General features: G+C 34.4%; 2 protein-coding genes across 4 annotated transcripts; one reads left to right on the top strand and one right to left on the bottom strand.

The window, feature by feature from the left end:
* Positions 1 to 2,393: 2,393 nt before the first annotated feature.
* LOC114193685 (pentatricopeptide repeat-containing protein At3g24000, mitochondrial-like) lies at positions 2,394 to 5,890 on the top strand. Its single transcript, XM_028083578.1, has 2 exons — positions 2,394 to 2,669; positions 3,370 to 5,890. Exons 1-2 carry the CDS (start codon positions 2,577 to 2,579, stop codon positions 5,539 to 5,541), a joined length of 2,265 nt encoding a protein of 754 aa, XP_027939379.1. The 5' UTR covers positions 2,394 to 2,576; the 3' UTR covers positions 5,542 to 5,890.
* A 901-nt stretch (positions 5,891 to 6,791) lies between these two features.
* On the bottom strand, positions 6,792 to 19,057 carry LOC114195636 (CBL-interacting serine/threonine-protein kinase 8-like). 3 transcript variants are annotated; one of them, XM_028086173.1, is made up of 15 exons: positions 18,937 to 19,057; positions 18,534 to 18,723; positions 16,693 to 16,755; positions 16,208 to 16,279; positions 16,008 to 16,115; positions 15,850 to 15,924; positions 15,679 to 15,732; positions 15,202 to 15,327; positions 14,852 to 14,941; positions 13,518 to 13,640; positions 12,969 to 13,088; positions 12,634 to 12,750; positions 7,550 to 7,606; positions 7,380 to 7,454; positions 6,792 to 7,279 (listed from the first exon to the last, which is right to left on the bottom strand). In XM_028086173.1, the coding sequence occupies exons 2-15, from the start codon at positions 18,690 to 18,692 to the stop codon at positions 7,181 to 7,183; spliced, it is 1,338 nt and encodes a 445-aa protein (XP_027941974.1). In that variant the 5' UTR covers positions 18,693 to 18,723; positions 18,937 to 19,057; the 3' UTR covers positions 6,792 to 7,180. The 3 variants fall into 3 exon arrangements, with proteins under 3 accessions (XP_027941974.1, XP_027941973.1, XP_027941972.1); XM_028086172.1 differs by having other exon boundaries at positions 18,534 to 18,798; XM_028086171.1 differs by having other exon boundaries at positions 18,534 to 19,057.
* Positions 19,058 to 20,569: the final 1,512 nt, after the last annotated feature.

The following is a 20,569-nucleotide window of genomic DNA, read 5'->3' on the forward strand; positions in this document are numbered from 1 at the left end:
TTCCATCCCCTCTACCGTCTATCTAATTTCCAGAAATTCCCCATAAAATCTATTATCGCAGCAGTTCAGATACTTGCACAATAATATTCTGTACTATGTACCATCTTAGAGAACAAGGTTGTTGATACTGGTCTGATAATCAAAACCAAGTATAGGAAGAAGTCTTAAACTAGCCATAGAAGAGAAAAGAGAGAGACCCCAAGGAGTTCAAAAAAGAGAAACGATCGCACTTCTTGATCTCTCTGTAGTTGGTTAATTCCTTATATTCCTTTCCCAAAAAAGAATGACCAGTTTGTCAAAAACAGCTGAGAGTAAATTGACTTCCAAAAAATTGGCGGCTTTATTAAGAACATAAATAACAACATAAATTAGCTCTTATTCCATATAAAATGTTCAAATAAAATTACATACATTTTAAACAGAAGTAATTAAATTCGGTAATAATACATGCATTCCAAAATAATACAAAGGGCGTAAAAGAAAAGAAATAAAAGTTATCTATTAACTCATGGCATGCAACGTTCCCTGAGAAAAAATAAAGAAGAAATCAACAATAAACTCTAAAATATTAATAATATTATACACTAACTTTATATTGTAAAAATATAAATAAATTAATAAAATGAGTTGATGGACTCATCCCACCCTTAGCTTATTTCGAACAAGTAGATGAAATTCTCAACTCCTCTTTATAGACAGAGAGGATAAAAATGTTCAATTAAATTGGTAATTATTTAAACTAAATTAAACTTAAAAAGTAAACTGTTTTTTAGTTCAATTAAAAAGACGGTTAGTGCACGACACATGACAAGAACGGTTGGTGCAGAACACACATGAACTGTTTATTCTTTAAAACCATTGGTTTCTTATAATGAGTTTTCAATTGGGATTTTTTTTATTTGCAAATTATGAGTTGTAAAATCGTGTTTCATATTTTTTAATATTAATAATGTTTTTCCAATAAATTATAACCGCATAAGAAATTGGTAGCATATGTTATTTGATTTACTAATACTTTAAGTTGATCTATGTATTTGTGTTCAATATTTTATTAATATTTATCAAACAAATATTTAATATACAAATGTACTTTGTACTGATAAACAATTTATAATTTTTTATACTTATAATATTTAATATATATATATATATATATATATATATATATATATATATATATATATATATATATATATATATATATATATATATATATATATATATATATATATACTATCGAGCATTATTAGTTACCATACTAAAAGGCTTACTTTTCAACGATGATTTGTTTTCTTGTGTACTCTGATTTTAATATTTATATTATTTTATTAGATACACTAATAAATAAATTAATATTTCCATTTAACTTAAAATAAATAGAATTATATTTTTTTGTCTTCTTATTCGGTGTAATAAGAATATTATTTTGATAATAAAATCAATTTAACTTCTGAAAAAAAAAGTATAATGCAATTAAAAATATAGAATGTGGTTTATTGAACTGAAAAAGTAATTTAGTTGATTTTGTTCGAACTATTTTTTTAGTTTAATTTGTAAAAACTATTAAGCTCAGTTTTATACAAATCTTTAATACAACTTATTCTGCGTTTTCTTGGTTCACTTTTCGTACTCATGTGTATTCCATTTGTTTTGCTAACTTGAATTGTGTTTGTAAATGTTTAGATTAAATTATATATAGACAAAATAAATATAAGAATGATATAATAAAAGAAAAATATAATAAGAATGTGTTGTTTGGATTAATAGAACACCAAAACTAATGCAATATACAATCACCGTATCATATTATATTCAATAACAAATTCGTAGGAAAAAAAATAAATTTTCAAGTAATTTTGCTTTATCAATTAATACGACTTTAAAAATATAAAAAGTAATTTTGTAAGAATAGACATTAAAAAGTTATATAATTATTCATGTTATTTTTAGTCCAGAGATTTACAATTACTAAAAAAATACACGATTATGTATTTTATTAAATAATATAATTATTCGAATTTAATAAAAGGTGAAAATATCTAATCAAAAAGTAACACAAATAAAATATTTATCTCTTTGTATGATAATATCAAAAACTTTACAGATATATTTTAGTTAAATTTAAAATAAAATTTTCAAATTGACGGTTGAAATAATTCCTATAATTATATTTAAACTAAAATTCGAATCTTATAATTTAATATTTTATGGTTCTTAAAACATTACCCATTAAAATCTTGCCCCTCAAATATCATCATCACAGTGTAACCAGTTCTGATTAAAGGAACAATATATGATTGAATGAGAAAAGTTTATAGAAACCAAACTCAAAAGAAATAAAAACCCGACCTAAAATCCAAGGGAAGTTCAAATAGCCTAGTGTAGCTGATTATTTTAACCTTATTTCCTACTTAAGTTCCCATTATCATCGAGTGGTTGGCATGGGATATATCCTTTCCCACAATTTTTATCCGACCAAACAAACCAACACAACACAAAACAATCATGCAACAAATCTTTCTTTCACACTCATAGATTGAGTCATAGATTCATAGATTCATTGATTGAATCTTAGCATGGCTTCTTTCTCTTCAACTGCAGTTACTGCAACTCTCAAGCTCCACGAACACTCCAGAAAATACTCACCAAGCTCTTATCCAACAGAGAAGGTACTCTCTCTTTCTGTTATTTATTCACAACATTTACTTCACTTCTCTCACAAACATATCTTTGAAGGGTTAGCCACATTTCTTTCTTGAGATAAACCAACGTAGTACTGTTAGACTCTCATTTTAGTCTCTAAATTCAAATACTTATTGTTATTTCTAGGAAAATTTATAGTGGTACACTAGTATTATTTGGTAGAAAATCTATGTTTCACATTAATTAGATATGAGAAAGTTTAACACCTTAAAAGGAAGAAAACTATAAATCTTATAGTCTTTAGGTTGAGGTGCAGTTGGTATCAATTTCTTATATAATTTCTTATATGTACTGAAATCTGGTATTATTAGTGTTGTATATCTTTTGTGAATCCCATCAAAAAATCCATCATTATTATTTAGATTACACCAATTTTTGAATTTTGAATCGAAGCAAGGAATAAGTTTTATTTGAAAGTATGTTAATGTTAATGTTATTGCTTAATTGTGTAGCCATTTCAATCATAAATCTGTTTATAGAAGTACATGTTTTTTTAATCTGTGGTGAAAGTTTTCGACATCATTTTAAACCTTCTAATTGGATATTGAGTGTTGAAGTCTGTCGTGAAATTGTTTCAGTATTATTTTAAACTTGTAATTGGTTGTATTCAATGCATAAGAAGTGTTGAGATAAAAGAATAGTCACGTTAGAAATTGCTACTTTCAGGGTCAAAGCATTTCTTTCCAGAAAAGCCAAAGATTCACTAATTTGGATTTTCGGGAAGCACTTTCATTGACCAGAGAGGGAACACAAGAGGTGGAACAATCTTTCTACTTTTCCTTGTTGCAACAATGCAAAGACGAGTGCTCCTACTCAGACACACAAATTGTTCATGGTCATGCCATGAAAACGGGTGCTCATGAAGACGTTTATGTCATGTCATTTTTGGTCGAAGTTTATGTCAAATGTGGGAACATGGATGATGCTCGCAAGCTGTTTGACAACATGCCTAGAAGAAACGTCTTTGCATGGACCACGTTAATAGCGGGTTATGCGCAGAACTCGCTGCCCAAGCATGGAATTCTTGTTTTTCATGAGATGTTGCATGCAGGAAGTTACCCTTCTGCTTACACTCTTGCTGTTGTTCTAAATGCTTGTGCTTCTTTGTACTCTCTTAAGTTAGGAGATCAATTCCATGCTTACATAATCAAATATCATGTTGAGTTTGACACCAATGTTGGCAATGCGCTTTGTAGTTTATACTCCAAATGTGGCAAGTTGGAGTATGCTCTGAAAGCATTCAGGAGAATAAGGGAAAAGAATGTAGTTTCATGGACTTCAGCTGTTTCTGCTTGTGGGGACAATGGTGCAGCTGTTAAGGGGTTAAAACTCTTTCTTGAGATGATTTCTGAGAACATAGAGCCTAATGAGTTCACTTTAACCAGCGTCTTGAGCCAGTGTTCTGGAATTCAGTCTCTACAATTTGGGACACAGGTTCGTACGTTGTGTGTTAAATTTGGATATGAATCAAACCTACATGTTAGGAATTCTTTGTTGTCTCTGTACATAAAAAATGGTTGCATTGGTGAGGCTCAGAGGTTGTTTAATGGAATGGATGATGTCAATCTGGTTACATGGAATGCAATGATTGCCGGACATGCACAGATGATGGAACTCACAAAGGATAATCTTTCTTCACGCGAAAATGGAAGTGAAGCACTGAAATTTTTCTCCAAGTTGAATCGGTCCGGCATTAAACCTGATCTGTATACCTTCTCCAGCGTCTTGACTATTTGTAGTAGAATTATGGCTTTAGAGCAAGGGGAACAAATTCATGCACAGATTATGAAAGCTGGGTTCTTATCAGATGTGATTGTAGGTTCTTCACTGGTTAACATGTACAATAAGTGTGGTAGCATTGAGAGGGCCACCAAAGCATTTCTAGAGATGTCTACTAGAACTATGATATTATGGACTTCTATGATTACAGGTTTTTCACAGCATGGTATGTCACAACAAGCATTGCATGGTTTTGAGGATATGAGGCTCACAAGAGTTAAACCAAATGCGGTTACTTTTGTGGGTGTTTTAGCAGCATGCAGCCATGCTGGAATGCTCAATCAAGCACTCAACTACTTTGAGATCATGCAAAAGAAATATAGAATTACGCCTGTTATGGACCACTATGAGATCATGGTTGATATGTTTGTGAGGTTAGGTAAGCTGGAACAAGCTCTGAATTTCATTAAGAAAATGAATTGTGTGCCTACTGAGTCTATTTGGTCAATCTTCATTGCTGGTTGTAGAAACCATGGGAATCTGGAACTGGGGTTTTATGCTGCTGAACAGTTACTAAGTCTCAAACCAAAAGATACAGAAACATATGTATTGTTGTTGAATATGTACAATTCAGCTGGGCGTTTTGAGGATGTTTCAAGGGTGAGGAAGATGATGAAAGAGGAGAAAGTTGGAAAATTGAAGGATTGGAGCTGGATTAGTATTAAAAACAAAGTGTATTCGTTTGAAACCACTGACAAAACACACCCAGAGAGTTCAGTAATAGGTAAATCATTGGAAGATTTAGTTGCCAAAGCAAAGAGTGTTGGCTACGAGATGCTAGAAAGTGTGGAAATACTTGATGAAGAGGAAGAGGAAAAGACATTCTCCCCTACTATTTATCACAGTGAAAAGTTGGCCATAACATTTGGGTTGGAGAACTTGCCAAGTTCTTGTCCAGTAAGAGTTGTGAAGAGCACTTTATTATGCAGGGATAGCCATAATTTTATTAAGTATGTCTCAACACTGAGTGGTAGGGAAATCATCGTTAGAGACAGTAAGCGGCTTCACAAATTTGTCAATGGAAAATGCTCTTGTGGAAATTTTTGTGGTTTTCTCTAAACGCAGCAGCTAAAAGTTCATGTGTTGCAATCGAAAATTGACAAGTTTTTTTCACATCTCCACACTTACTAATATAACACGTGGAACTACACTGATAAGCTTCAAATTGTTGTGATTATAGCTTCCCAAAAGGTTAGAGCATGGATTACTAGATCACACATGAAATCTTTAACATGTATTAAACAATGTACAAATGGCTTACCCTTCTAAGATGGTATGATGATCTTGGCTCCATGTGAAGTGAAACATCGGATTTCTTGAGTTTACTGAAACTTTTTTTTTAATGATATATGTTCAGAAAGAATCCAAATATCAACAGTAAATCATCTGTTTGTGTTATTACAAACTTGGTGTATGATTGTTTGACCGTTCCAAAGTCTTAGCAAATGTTGGCCCCAGTGTGCATGGGAAACAAACACACTATAACATGGTGAAATTGGAGAATTTCGTAATATACACTAAAAGCCTCATCCTGACCCTTTAAACATTTTGGAATATCATTTTCAGAATGTAAAAATGAGGTGTAGAGTGAGCTTTTTTTGGACAAATTCAAGAAATTGGTTTCCTTTTCTTTCATGACTACGAACTATTTTTCTTGGGTTGATTGACATTCAATCGAAAGCCATACTACAGTTTTCAGAGGAAAATGGTCATGATATTCCAAAGTTTAATTATAACTAGTCCTTTGAATCCAACTCATTTAAAATAGTCTAATTTGTGAATCGAGTTATGTTATCTATATCATTCTTTATACAGCATCACCCATTGCATCTTATACTTAGATCTCTTTTGTTGCAGAGTAACATTTATAAAAAAAAAAAAAAAAAATAGCAGCATAGTAACTAATTTAGTGTTGCAGGTTATCGTGCGTGCTCTTTGGTAAAATAACAATAAATGATATCAAGTTAAAATGTGATACAAATCGTAGTTCAAGAGAGGCAATGTCAAAAAATTGCATATAACTTACCATTAAGGTCTACTTATAGAAGAAAGTATATAATAAACAACAATATATTCTATAATTAACACATATTTTAAGTGTCTTGTTAAATAGGCCTTAAGATGAAGTAAAGTTATATGCATTTTCAACGGAGGAACCTTCACGATGAAGTAGTTTCAGTGCAGTAATTTTATATCTGTACAGAACAACGATGGATAAATAGTATATTTTTTCCCGATAATTTTAGTGACGCACTGGAAAGAAAGAAAACGAACATATGAACTAGCATAAATCGTGCTTGACTTCAGTATACTTACAACAGTGGTAACTGAAATTGAAAATAAGATTGTTACAATTTAATCATCTCTAGCACTCTTTCACTATACGAACAGGTTACAATGTAATGACAGGGCCAAAAAAAAGGGAGATAAAAAGAGATTTACAAACATTAGCATTATAAAATTCTAGATGTATGTTTTTTTATACCTGATTCCTATTTTCTATTGGCTTTCTATCTATCTCTATAGGGATAACAAAGGGTTGGAATGGTTAAAAATACTAAAGAGGGGACTTAGCCGAGCTGGCTTTTTTAACCTCGAAGACGAGCAAGGCTCAGGTGCTCTCCATAACCATGTTTTTTTTTTTGGTTTTTCTCCAAATTTCAATCATAGTATATGATACAGCAGGGTGATAGAACTACTACTCTTTGCAATTAGTCTTGGAGTTCCTTAATTTGCTTTTTTCATGGGATGGTTTCCACATGATATCCTCAAGATTGTTAGAAAAATTCTTGTAGAACTGCAACATCCATGAGCTACTTTTTTGTCATAAAGTACAAATTAAAAAAGACATGGGGAGGGAAGTGAGACCACCAACAATGAAAACCTCAAAAACTGACCTTGAGATATTCACTGGAATCTCCAGCTGCTTTCTGGATGTTCACCATGAAGAAAGTAGGAGCAATTTCAAAAACCTGCTTAAACAAAGAAAAAACGACCAGGAAATGAATTCATTTATTAACCACATTGTTTAGGGAGTCTGAAAATCTAGAAGAAAATAGGAACTTACTTCTATTATAACGGAGAAATAAGAAGCCTTGTTTGCTGGAATACCCTCTATTCTCATCTGAAAATGTAGACCAATATCGGTTCAGATTAATAAAATTAAGAAACTGTGGCAAGTTTTATTTTCAAAAGAATCAGCTCTTTTAAGTATTTAGGTTGACGATGGGAACCAAGGGTCAGGGGCAATTATAGCAATTAATTGGTAGAAAGTAGTAGCAGTACATTTTATCAAAATATGTATAATAATAAGTGTTATAAGCAGTAATATTTTGTTCAAATAGTGATCGTCATCTCAACAGTTTAGGGAAGAAACTTATGAGCAATTACATGTATGTAAAAGGTGAAATATGTTACATGTGACCCAATAGCGAGAAATACAAGGCCCAAGAGGATGATCAATAGGCCTGCTGGTTGGTTTGATTTCATTCACTGATATGCTTTTAGGACTCTTTTTCCTTCTAGAAGAAGTTTGCTAAGTTTTCCAGTATTGTTATTTGGCCTGCGTGCCACGTAGCATAGAGAATCTTTCAATAGCATTTGTCTTATATATTCTGTACTGTGCATTGAATGGAGGCAGAGAAAAGTTTTCCCATTCCTTCTTTCATCTCTTCTTAGGAGGTAGCCTGACCTCATATTTGGGCATCCTTTCTCATTTATCAATTGGTGCTTTCATTGAGAGATACTCAGTCCCTCCCATGGCTGACGGCACCCGCCTCAAAAATCTCTCTGATAAAATAGATGACCTACTCCACCAAATGTCCCTTTATTCTACACAAATGACCGACATGAACAATCGTCTTTCTCTCTTGGAATCCCCATCTTCCCCTCCGTCCTCCCCCGCCCACAATCCCAGTCAACGTCATTTTCTTAAATTAGATGTGCCGCGTTTCGATGGTACTGATCCCCTGGGATGGATTTTTAAAATAAACCAGTTTTTTGACTACCATCACACCCCAGAGGAGGAGCGCATTACTGTTGCGTCATTTTATCTTGATGGACCTGCATTGGCTTGGTTTCAGTGGATGTATCGTAATGGGCAGCTCCGCTCTTGGCAGCATATGTTGGACGCATTGGAAACCCGCTTTGCACCCACCGCCTTCAATGACCCCCGTGGGAAACTTTTCAAGCTCACCCAAACGACTTCCGTTACGGCCTTCCTCACTGATTTCGAGGCCATCGCGAATCGTGTGACCGGATTACCATCATCCTTTCTATTAAGCTGCTTCATCTCGGGTCTCAAGGCTGACATTCGTCGTGAGGTGGTCGCTCAACAACCCTTGACTCTATCCCAAGCGGTTGGTTTGGCTCGTTTACAGGAAGAAAAACTTTGGGATTCCTCTCGCATTCAGCGTGCTAAGCCTGTTTATTCATCTCTAGGGCCCTCTCCATCACTCACTCGTACAGTTACACCTCTTCTCCCTCCTCAACCACCTAAACCTCTTCCCCCTCTCTTACCTACACCATCTACAAAACCACGTTACAGACAATTAACCGAAGCTGAGATGGTGGATCGACGTGAGAAGGGCCTTTGCTTCAACTGTGATAAAAAATATTCTCGTTCACATCGTTGCCCAGCTCGTTTTCTCCTCCTCATTGCTGATGTCGACGACACCACTGCGGAGGCTAACCCAGCTTCCCATGAATGGGTTATTGATGCAGGGATTGTTCCCCAGCCTGTTGACAGTTCAGAGAATCAGGCTCAGATTAGTCTGCATGCCTTGTCGGGAACCAGCGCTTCGGAAACCCTCCGTCCTAGGGGTTATATTGCCACCCACCCAATTTGTGTGTTGGTTGATGGAGGTAGCACTCTTAATTTCATCCAGAAACAGGTGGCCCATGCCTTGGGTTTGGCCCAATCTCCTACCACACCTCTCAAAGTTTTGGTCGGTAGTGGTGAAGAGTTGGCATGTGTTAGTGTGTGTCCAGCGGTGGATTTATCTATTCAGGGGCATTCCTTCCACGTGGATTTGTACGTCCTTGATATGGGGGGTTCAGATGTGGTTCTTGGGGCCCAATGGTTAAAACAATTAGGGCCCATATTGATGGATTATCAGGCTCTCACCATGAAGTTTGTTCACCATCAAACTGTCATTGAATTAAAAGGGGAATTCGGTTCTCAACCTGCCTCTATTTCCCTTCATCACCTTAAACGGGTGGCTCGCACAGACAATACAGCTCAAATATTTTCCCTCACTGTTTGTCCCGCCTCTGTATCGTCTTCTCCACCGACGCATCCCAATCCTCAAGTGCAAAACCTGCTCACATCTTATCCTTCCCTATTTACAGAACCTTCCTCCTTGCCTCCCCAACGACAAACTGATCATGCCATTTCTCTTTTTCCCAATTCTCATCCGGTCAATGTTCGTCCTTATCGATGTCTCATTTACAACAGGTCTTTGCAATTTTGGACCACCATCAATTCTTCTTGAAAACACACAAATGTTATTTTTTTCAATCTCAAATTGCCTACTTGGGACATATCGTTACTAATGGGGGTGTGTCACCTGACCCTGCAAAGATCGAGGCAATGATACAATGGCCTACCCCAACATGTATCAAGGGGTTGCGTGGGTTTTTGGGTCTCACAGGTTTTTATCGGAAGTTTGTCCCCAGTTATGCCGCCATTGCCTTGCCTTTGACTGACCTACTTAAAAAGGGAAGTTATCATTGGTCTCCTACTGCTCAAACGGCTTTTGAAGCACTGAAAACAGCCATGACTAGTGTTTCTGTTCTTGCATTGCCTGATTTTTCTAAAACATTCATTGTGCAGACTGATGGTTCTGGATCTGCAATGGGAGCCGTATTGATTCAAGATAATCACCCTCTTGCTTATTTCAGCAAGGTTTTTTGCCCTCGTCTGTCGAAATCATCGGCCTATATACGTGAGTTACATGCCATCACCAGCGCTGTGAAGAGGTGGCGCCAATATCTATTGGGACATTTTTTTATTATTCAAACTGATCAGAAGAGTTTGAAGGAATTGCTCACTCAGGTTATTCAAACATCTGAACAACAACACTACCTCGTTAAGTTACTTGGGTATGACTATGATATTCAGTATAAGCCAGGCAAACTGAACATTGTGGCCGATGCCCTTTCCAGGTCCCCATGTCCAGCTCAAGGTCAATTGCAAATGCTTACCATTCCCCAATTTGTGTTCTTAAGAGATTTGAAGGACTCTCTACTTTTGGATCCAGACTTCATTCTTATGCGTGATAAGTGCCTTTCTGATCCGTCTTCCCATCCTCAATTCAAATTGCAAGATGGGCTACTCTTGTATCGTGGTAAAATTTGGCTTAGCAACAAGTCCACATTTGTTCCACTCTTATTGAGAGAGTTCCACGAGACTCCTATTGGGGGGCATGCAGGTGTTAACAAAACCCTGAAACGCATTTGTGCTAATTTCTATTGGGAATCTATGGCAAAGGATGTTAAATCTTTTGTTGCTCAATGCATCGTTTGTCAACAGACTAAATATAGTACCAAGCAACCGAGCGGTCTTCTCCAGCCCTTACCCCTTCCGACAGGTGTTTGGGAGGACATCTCCCTTGATTTTGTCTCTGGTCTTCCTTCCTCCAATGGGTATACGGTCTTGTTAGTTGTGGTCGACCGCTTCTCCAAAGCTGTTCATCTTGGTGCACTGCACTCTAATTTCACGGCTTATAAAGTCGCCGAGTTGTTCGTCTAGATTGTTTGCAAGCATCATGGGCTCCCAAAGAGTATTGTTTCGAACCGAGACCCCATATTTATTAGTCGTTTCTGGTCATACTTGTTTAAATTCAGTGGCACATTACTCCGCATGAGTTCTTCTTACCACCCCCAAACAGATGGCCAAACGGAAGTCATGAACCGTACTATTGAGCAATACCTTCGTGCATTTGTTCATCACAAACCCAGCCAGTGGTTCAAATATCTTCCTTGGGCTGAGTATCATTATAACACATCTATTCATTTAGGATCAGGGTTGTCTCCGTTTGAAGTGATGTATGGTAAGCCACCGCCCTCTATTCCTATGTATATTGGGGGCACTTCCTCTAATGATGGGTGTGATTCTGTCCTTTCAACTAGAGAAGAAATTTTGTCTCTTTTAAGGAACAATTTGACTAAGGCACAGGCACGCATGAAGAAATATGCAGATTTGAAACGTCGAGAGTTGAATTTTCCAATAGGCTCTTGGGTATATGTTAAACTTCAACCATACAGGCAGACTTCTTTGTCAGGAGGCAAGTATCACAAATTGGCAAAGCGTTTCTACGGGCCTTATCAAATTTTAGAGAAAATTGGTCTCGTGGCTTACAAAGTTGAGCTTCCTTCGCAGTCCAAAATTCACAACGTATTCCACTGCTCTAGGCTGAAGCTCCATGAGGGTTCCCCCCCAACGCACGTTGATCAACTTCCCCCAGACTCTGTTGACAACAATCCCCTCCTTACTCCTTTGGCAATTTTGGATTTTAAAACTATGGTGGTGGATGGGTCTCCTATGCGTTTTGCATTGGTCCAGTAGAACGGGTTGCCTCCCGATGACACATCTTGGGAGAACTGGAGCGAGCTCAAGTCCTTATATGACCTTGAGGACAAGGTCCTTGCCGAAGGGGATGGTATTGTTACATGTGACCCAATAGCGAGAAATACAAGGCCCAAGAGGATGATCAATAGGCCTGCTGGTTGGTTTGATTTCATTCACTGATATGCTTTTAGGACTCTTTTTCCTTCTAGAAGAAGTTTGTTAAGTTTTCCAGTATTGTTATTTGGCCTGCGTGCCACGTAGCATAGAGAATCTTTCAATAGCATTTGTCTTATATATTTTGTATTGTGCATTGAATGGAGGCAGAGAAAAGTTTTCCCATTCCTTCTTTCATCTCTTCTTAGGAGGTAGCCTGACCTCATATTTGGGCATCCTTTCTCATTTATCAAAATATGTGTGTTGTCTTGTAATTTATGTGATCTAAACACTGTTCAATCAGTGTTCTATCAGTGACTTTCAGAGTAAATAAGTGAACAAACAAAATTAGTTAAGATCAAGTAAGTTGGGAGGTGTAATAACAGTAAACCGATGCAATTTACTAAGCAGAATTACAGGCTACAAACCTTGTAGTTGCGAATATGCGTCTTAAACCCCATTGATTGTGCCACAACTTCCATACTCGATAAAACCACTTTTGGTGGCTTTTGACTGATGAAGCGTGTTTCGTATTTAATAGAGTCCTGTAAGGATAAAAGAGAAACAAACATGATTCATACCTCAAGATACAGAAAATGGGACGTGCAATAATGCACTTTATTATACTTGGTCAGGATTACAAGTACAAGCAGTGCTGATGCAAAGTTTCATTAATAGGTTACATCAGTAATTATTTGACTGTTTGCACAAATGATTAATCAAAAATTGGCACAAACACAATTACAATATCATGATTAAATACCTCTCCGCGATCAAATAAGGTTGCAAGGTTTAAGCCTTGAGATAAAATTATCATGTCGAAAGCATTAAGAGTTAGAGGACCCATGTCGTCATTCTCACATTGCTGATTAGTGCTCTGATCCTACAGTGAAAATAATCAATATGTTAACATGACTAAGAAGATACATTTCATATAAATGCATAAAGAAAAAGCAAGCTTCCGGAATTGAAGAGAAGAAAAATTAACAAAGACAAACCGTGTGAAAGTTTTTGCATTTGAATCAGTTCCTTTATGTTAATATTTCCATCGTCATTGATATTTGATTACGCCGTAGGTTTGAGTATATTAATACTAAAGCTCTACCTTTTATTTGCTAATACTGTTATTGTGTACCGTTGAACTACTCTAGAAAAGTATATAGGAAGATAGCACAGAGCATTTATATTATATAAATTCATTCTAGGATTCCAAACTCAGTACATTTGGAAAAGTTCTGGTGAATACGCTTAAACAGACAAGTTTCGTATAAAATTAAACTTGACCTAAAGCAGAATTAAAGAGTAAACAGACCTCAACATTGTCAAATGCAGCATTTACATCGTCCAGATTTACATCTTCATACTCGAGGAGACTGACTGGAACATATCCCTTTTGAAACCACTCATCATCCCTTATCTGCTGAATGGTTATACGCTGAAACATAAACAGCAATGAGAATGGGAAAGAGAGTTGTGAGAAACAAACATGAGAAGGAAAAACTAAATCCACTAGAATATTAAGATTAAGACATTATGAATTTATCATATCCATGTAAACTAAAGCATACTCAGCAACAGAAAATGGAAAAAACAAAATCCTTGAAAGGCAAGAATGAGTCGAGCATGTTCTTCATATTAATGGAACCAATAATCTAGAACAGGAACAAGAAGTATTTGGTGAAACATAATTTCGTCTAATCTGTCTATATGAAGAGCCTAAAGATTTCTCATCCTCAGGATAAGGCCTTTGATAAAACCATTTTTACTTTTAGTTAAAAAAAGCATCACGTGTTTTTATTTGTTGTCGTTTTTTTTCAAATTGAATAGAACACAACAACTATTATTTTCATTTTTCCGTTTTCTATTTATAAGAGAACACATAGATTTCTCTGTAACAATATGAGGCCGTTTGGTTAGAAAAAACGATTTTTGTCAACTTTTAATTACAAAAATATAATCATATATTTTTATTTTATTTTCAGTTTTCAAAAGTTTATATAGAAAACAATGAAAACAATTTTTCATTATTTTTTTTTCTTTGTTTCCAATTCAAGCTTTTAAAAACAAGAATAAAAGTAAAAACAAAATGAAATTTTTGTAGTTAAAAGAGACAAACAGGAAGTGAAAATAGAAAATGTTTTCCACTAACTAATGACCACTTACTGTACTCACAAGCACAAAATTTCATTTTTCCTCCCTTACGTATTAATAATGAAAACTAAATGGGTGGGCTCCAAAAACTATTTTCTTCAACATAAAAAAACTACTAATATATTACTTTTTCATGCATTATCTTAAATATATCAATACAGATACTTGCAACTTTCATTTCGTCCTGATTACTCGGTAAACTAAAGTTATTATCATACCCTTCCATAGGGTAAAATTATTAGTGATAAACATTTTTTCATTTATTTTTGAAGGAAAATAGTCGAATCATGTTTAGGCTTGACAACTACGTATCATCACACTCTTAAGCTTTGTAGAGGCGTTCTAATCCTAATGCAACAATTAAGCACATCACAGACGAAACTCATTCTCTGCTTCTATACCCAGACAGACAATATTAATTATAAATTAACAGTTAAAGGCAGTGTCTCAACATTCTTCTGACATGAAAGAAAAAAAAAAATAGCCGATTCTTACATGTTCAGGGTTTGGGTCCAAAATTCTGTGCAATAAAGACTTTGCTCCCGCAGGAAACCAAGTAGGGCATGAAAACTGTGCTTTCTCAATCTACACAGGAATAAGAAAAACATTTCAGCAGCTTTCATAATGATCCAAGATTTCATTTTGAACAAAAAATTTGGTAAAAAGAAACTGTTAGACAAAGCAGTGTTTCCTGAGCATTCGACACCATGAAGAAAGCCTGTATCACAAGAACTTGCATCAACAGCAGTGACTATGTGCAAGAGAAAAGTTTTAAGACATTTACAACAGCGGATCCTATATATTATGCAGTAAAACATATATTTGCCATGTATATAAATTCATGCCTTACTGTACAACGTCGTTAGATCAAGTTCGTCAAAGGGAAGATATCCAGCCAATAGAACATAGAGGATAACTCCACAGGACCAAACATCTGCTGGAGCACCATTATAACCCTTGTGACTGAGTACCTAAAGTCACAAAGATAAGTTTCCAATACAAAGGCCAAGCACAAAAAATAGTCAGAAGCAGAAGATGACATGAAATCATTTAGATCTATTTGAGTCATTTTTTTCCGCAAGCACTATAAAAAAAATAAGGAAAAAAATGAAAACTTCCCCATAAACTAAAACTAGCTTATACATTAATTAAAAATACGATTTTCCAGAATCAAATTTGAGAGAGCTTACACAAATCAGTTCATGTATGGCTGAATTTAGTTTATGAAGAAAATTATTTCACTTTTTCTTTCCTTAGCAGTGTTTATGGAAAAATTGGTTCCAACATGTTATTAAAAAAGAAGAAAGCCAATCACGTATTACCTCGGGAGCTACATAATTAGGAGTTCCACAAGTTGTCCGAAGCATACTGACCCCCTGAGATTATCCACAAAAATAACATTGGACAAGAGTATGAAAACATTTGAATATCATTTGATTTCAGACACATGAATTAAAGTCAATTTTAAGAATTATTTGTTAGCAATCTCTCACCTGATCTGGAAATGCACTCAAACCAAAATCTGAAATTTTTATATTTCCTTGTGAATCAAGTAAAAGATTTTCAGGCTGCAGAAAGAAAAAGGAAATACTAATTAGCAGAAATCATGATAAATAGGAAAACAGAATTCCAGATCCCATTCAACACAAACCTTTAAATCTCTATGATAAACACCCTTACTGTGGCAATAATCTACACCATCAATAAGCTGTTGGAAGTATCTTCTGGAGTCAGCTTCGCTGAGACGCCCATGGCTTACCTACACCATTACTTTATTTATTGGCACTGAGAAAATTACTGATAAAAGTCACACAAAAAGCTTATAGCATAAATCCACCTTGAGCTACTCACAATTTTATCAAACAATTCACCACCTGTAATAAACTCCAATATGATATAAATCTTAGTACGGCTAGCTAGAACCTGAAAAAAGTCATATCAAAGAAGAATGATTTGAGCATTGAGTGGTGATCCGCCAAGAGAGAAACATTAAAAGACCTATCGTAGAAAATATGTAGACATTGTGCACCTTCTTCTGCAACATTGCAGGATAAAAAACGGAAATTTTTATAATTTTTATTTTACATTACTTGCCAGAAAATAGGTCTAAAACTTGATAGTTGATACCATATTTAACACTCCAATGATCATCATCAATTCATCATGAAGTGGAAAACAAGTAATTAACGACCTTTTAAGGTAGTTATTTTGGAGAAGAAAAAAATGAGTTTCTTTACCAAAATCTCTTGTAGCAATCCTTAAATTAAAAGCCTTTTTGCCCAGAAATAGCTTATTTCAAACGTACTATATAAGAAGGGAAAAAGAATATCACATGCCTCATACAGACGAACAACGTATGGATGCCTGACTAGCTTCATAATAGAAATTTCCCTCTTGATCTGCATTATTAATAAATAAATAAATAAAAATAAAATACAAAAACAAAAATAGGAACCATAGCAATCATAGTTCACAAATATAGTCATCAAACCTCTAGCATCTAGTGAGGGGCTTGGAAAGTTAATATGAGTTCTTCGATTTAAACCTCATTGCCACCATTGTACAGAAAAACCTCTCATATCTTAAAAAGGGAGAAACCAAGGCCTAAACGGCTTAAACTAGCACTGACTAACATGAAATCTAATCCAATCAAAGTATTGCATCAAAGAAATTAATTAATATTCATAGTTCATCATAAAAGTATTAAGGCTTAAATCAACTCTTGACCCTGGTTAATGTGCAATTTTGGTCCTTATAAAAATTTAATACCACATTTAGTCTTCTAAGTTTTAAAAATTAAGCAATTTCAGATCAATATAATTTACCATCTAATTGCTAACCAAAGAAATAACGTATTTATTGCTTTAGTAATGTTAAAGCTTTTACAATTAAAATGATTATTAATACTCTAAGTAAAAAAGAAAATAGGTAACTAAGTTTGTTATCATTTACTAATGCATCAGCATTTTTGGTAGATATTGAAAAACATATTATTGAACCATAACTGTTTAATTTTATAAAACTAGAAGTTGTGGGCTGACCAAAATTACACATTCACAAGATTGTTGTAGCCAAAATTGCATTTAAACCTAATATTAAATATGGTCAAAAATCACCATATGTAACAAATCACCATATGTAACCAATCACCATACACGAGTTCACTTAAGAATTGACGAGGGAAGACGCTTGAGCCCTGCATTTTTCTACTATAGCAAAAAGACATGAAAACAATAAAAATTGCATATCAGAACTACTTATTTTAAAGAACCCTTTTTAATAGCTTATTAAAAGAACTTGCAGAAAAGGAAATGATCATTTGTCATCCCTTTTAAGTAGCAAAATAAAGAGGAATATTCCAAACCTGTCCTTGAAATTAAGAAAGGGAACTTTAACGTCAATCAATCTGATTTCGCAAATCGCACATCATTGCTCAATCAATTTGATACTGATTTTTAAAACTAACAGGTGATTTGGTCGCAGACACAAGGGCATATCATCGTATCCATATAAATAGTGTTAGGAATTAAGTGTGTATTAGTCCATGAAAAATTTTGAACAAAATTGATTTGGTGATATTTTTTAGTGTCTAGGACAGCCGTCACTTTGTTATGCTAATAGGCTTCTAAACGAAGCAAGTGTAGTTCTTGTTACATCTACAATTCCGTTAAAATTTATCTAAGTTTACGTTTATTATGTTTTTGCTATAGTCTAAAAACCAGTAATGAAATTGAGTAAAAACTTTTATTATCCTATCCAACACAAAAATTATCTAGAAATTGCTTCAAGTCAAAATAAATTCTAAACCTAAAATTAATTTTCCAACTTGAAATCAAACGAAGATTTAACTACAACCAAGTTAACTGATCTTTCATCCAGATTCTGAATGATTCAAAGTGAATCCAAACACGAAAATTTAACTAAAACCAAGTTAACCAGTCTTTCGACCTGATTCTGGATGGTTCACCATAGATCTAAACACGAACTCAGTTGACTGATAAATATCAAAACAAGATATTAAACTAATTGCTAGTCCCTAAAATCGAGTTAGCCATACCATAACAGCATAGCAGAACATTAAATTTCTGTAAATTCAAGACTAAAATTACTAAATTAACTGACGGTGCTTGAATTTCAGAAATTGATTCAATGAATAAGAACAAGAGAGAGAGAGTACCTGATCGACCATTTTGTGCTTAAAAATGGTGCTACGGTCGAGCACCTTCATTGCAACACTCTCACCAGTTTCCGTGTTCTGAGCGAACTTTACCTTCGCAAAGGTTCCTTCTCCAACGGTCCTTCCAATCTCATACTTCCCCACTTTCCTCAGCACCATCTTCCTCTTTCTCTTGTGAATTTCGCTCTCTCTTCTCTCTCGCAGCCAAAATAATGTGAACACAAAGAGACGCCAATGAAACTTTATCAACAATTTCTAATTTACACTGTTGAGGAAAATGGATTAATTGAACTGCTATTTTTCTTGTGGCTATTGATGAGGAATGCAATGAAATTATGAAGGAGAGGAAAAAACTGTGATTGGGTGGCAGAGAAGGTCAGGGGAATAAAGAGCAAGGCCTAACCTGTTGGAAAGGGAGGGGACAAAGTTGAAAATTGAATTTCAAATATTTGGTTTGTTGCTATGCTTTATCTTCTTTGGAACACTTCCATTTGAATGAAAACCAAGTCTGTGCTTCATTTTTTCAAATTTTGGTTCATCTAAGGAACTTTCTAGCCACTTATTAATATATTTTATATAGCGTCTTTTATCAGAATTTGGATTTTTTTTTTTTTGGGAATATTTTTTATGTTATTTCGTCTTCAAAATATAAGTTTTGAAATTTTAAAATATATTAAAAAAAATTAAGGAGTAGTATGATTTATTTTTAATGTTTAACAAAAAAAACAGTACTAAAAAATTACAGTAAAATCTGAACTCCTTTTTTTATTGTCAATTCACGCTAAATTGAGAATATAAAAATAAATTAAAATGAATGATTTGAATTGTGTTTTATTTATTATCATTACAATACTTTCAATTTACATATAATAAAATATCATGGATAATATGTGTTTTTATATACATAAATCTAAAGAAGACATCTTTAACTACATATTTGAAAGTTTTTTTGTCAACCATGATATAGTGTTTGAGATACAAAGTATCTAATGTGCTTGACATATATGAAATGATTGGATGAGAGAAAAGATGAAAATGAAAAGAAATTATTGAAGAGTAAAAAGTAAGGAAATACAAGAGTTGACTTTTGGTTTTGGAAATAAATGGTTGAGTTTTTATTAAATACAAATTTTATACTGTTATCTTATTTGCAACTTTTTTTGTGCAGATCAAATATATCTATTATGGTTTCAAGTATTAAGTGCTTCTTTTAAACACTGATTAAACTTTTTCATATAAAATATTATGTGTTATACACATGATACTCCCAAGATAGACATTACGTAGGGGTGTACAAAAATTTTAATTTTGATCTAATCTATTTTTTCTCTTATTTAATCCATTTAATATTTATTTTATTAAAAATTTAATTTATTTAAAATTTATTTTATTAGATTTGGATATCAATTTTATCTGCATTTTATATATTTTATGGATTAGATATTCATTTTCTAAATCTAAATTTTCAAAATGGATAATCCAAAATATCTAATCCAAATTTTCAATTTATATTTTTGGTTAGGTTAAGCTAAAGGTAGAGACAGACTGGCCCAAATTTAGTCGTATTTGACTGAGTTGGCGTGACCTTATACGAAATTTGGCAGAATTTAGTCAAGTCGGTCCCGATCAAAATTTGGCCCAGCCGGTCTTGGACAAAATTTGGAAGTATTCGATCGAGTTGACCCCAACCTAAATTTGATTGCATTAGGCTGACCCGACCCAGACAAAATTTGACTATATTCGGCCGAGACGACCACGACCAAAATTTGGCCGTATTCAACCTAGTTGACTCCGATCAAAATTCGGTCAAATTCAATCGAGTTGGCATCGATTGAGATTTGGCCGAGTCAGCCTTGGCCCAAATTTGGTTGTATTTGGTTGAGACGACCTAGGATGAAATTTGGTCGTATTCAAATGAGTCGGTCACGATCGAAATTTGGTCGTATTCAACTGAGTCATTCACGACCGAAATTTGACTGAATTTAGTCGAGTTGGCTCCAGTCAAAATTTGATTGTGTTGGCCTCGACCGAAATTT

This window comes from Vigna unguiculata, chromosome 8 (genome assembly GCF_004118075.2).
Source record: "Vigna unguiculata cultivar IT97K-499-35 chromosome 8, ASM411807v1, whole genome shotgun sequence".
In the NCBI taxonomy this organism is placed as follows: domain Eukaryota; kingdom Viridiplantae; phylum Streptophyta; class Magnoliopsida; order Fabales; family Fabaceae; genus Vigna; species Vigna unguiculata.

Coding starts and splice junctions, on each gene's coding strand:
- LOC114193685 (XM_028083578.1), top strand. CDS start 2,577: ATGGCTTCTTTCTCTTCAACTGCAGTTACTGCAACTCTCAAGCTCCAC. Junction 2,670..3,369: donor GCTCTTATCCAACAGAGAAG/GTACTCTCTCTT, acceptor TGCTACTTTCAG/GGTCAAAGCATTTCTTTCCA.
- LOC114195636 (XM_028086173.1), bottom strand. CDS start 18,692: ATGGTGCTGAGGAAAGTGGGGAAGTATGAGATTGGAAGGACCGTTGGA. Junction 16,756..18,533: donor AGCACAAAATGGTCGATCAG/GTACTCTCTCTC, acceptor TTAATAATGCAG/ATCAAGAGGGAAATTTCTAT. Junction 7,455..7,549: donor ATTTCTCCGTTATAATAGAA/GTAAGTTCCTAT, acceptor TTGTTTAAGCAG/GTTTTTGAAATTGCTCCTAC.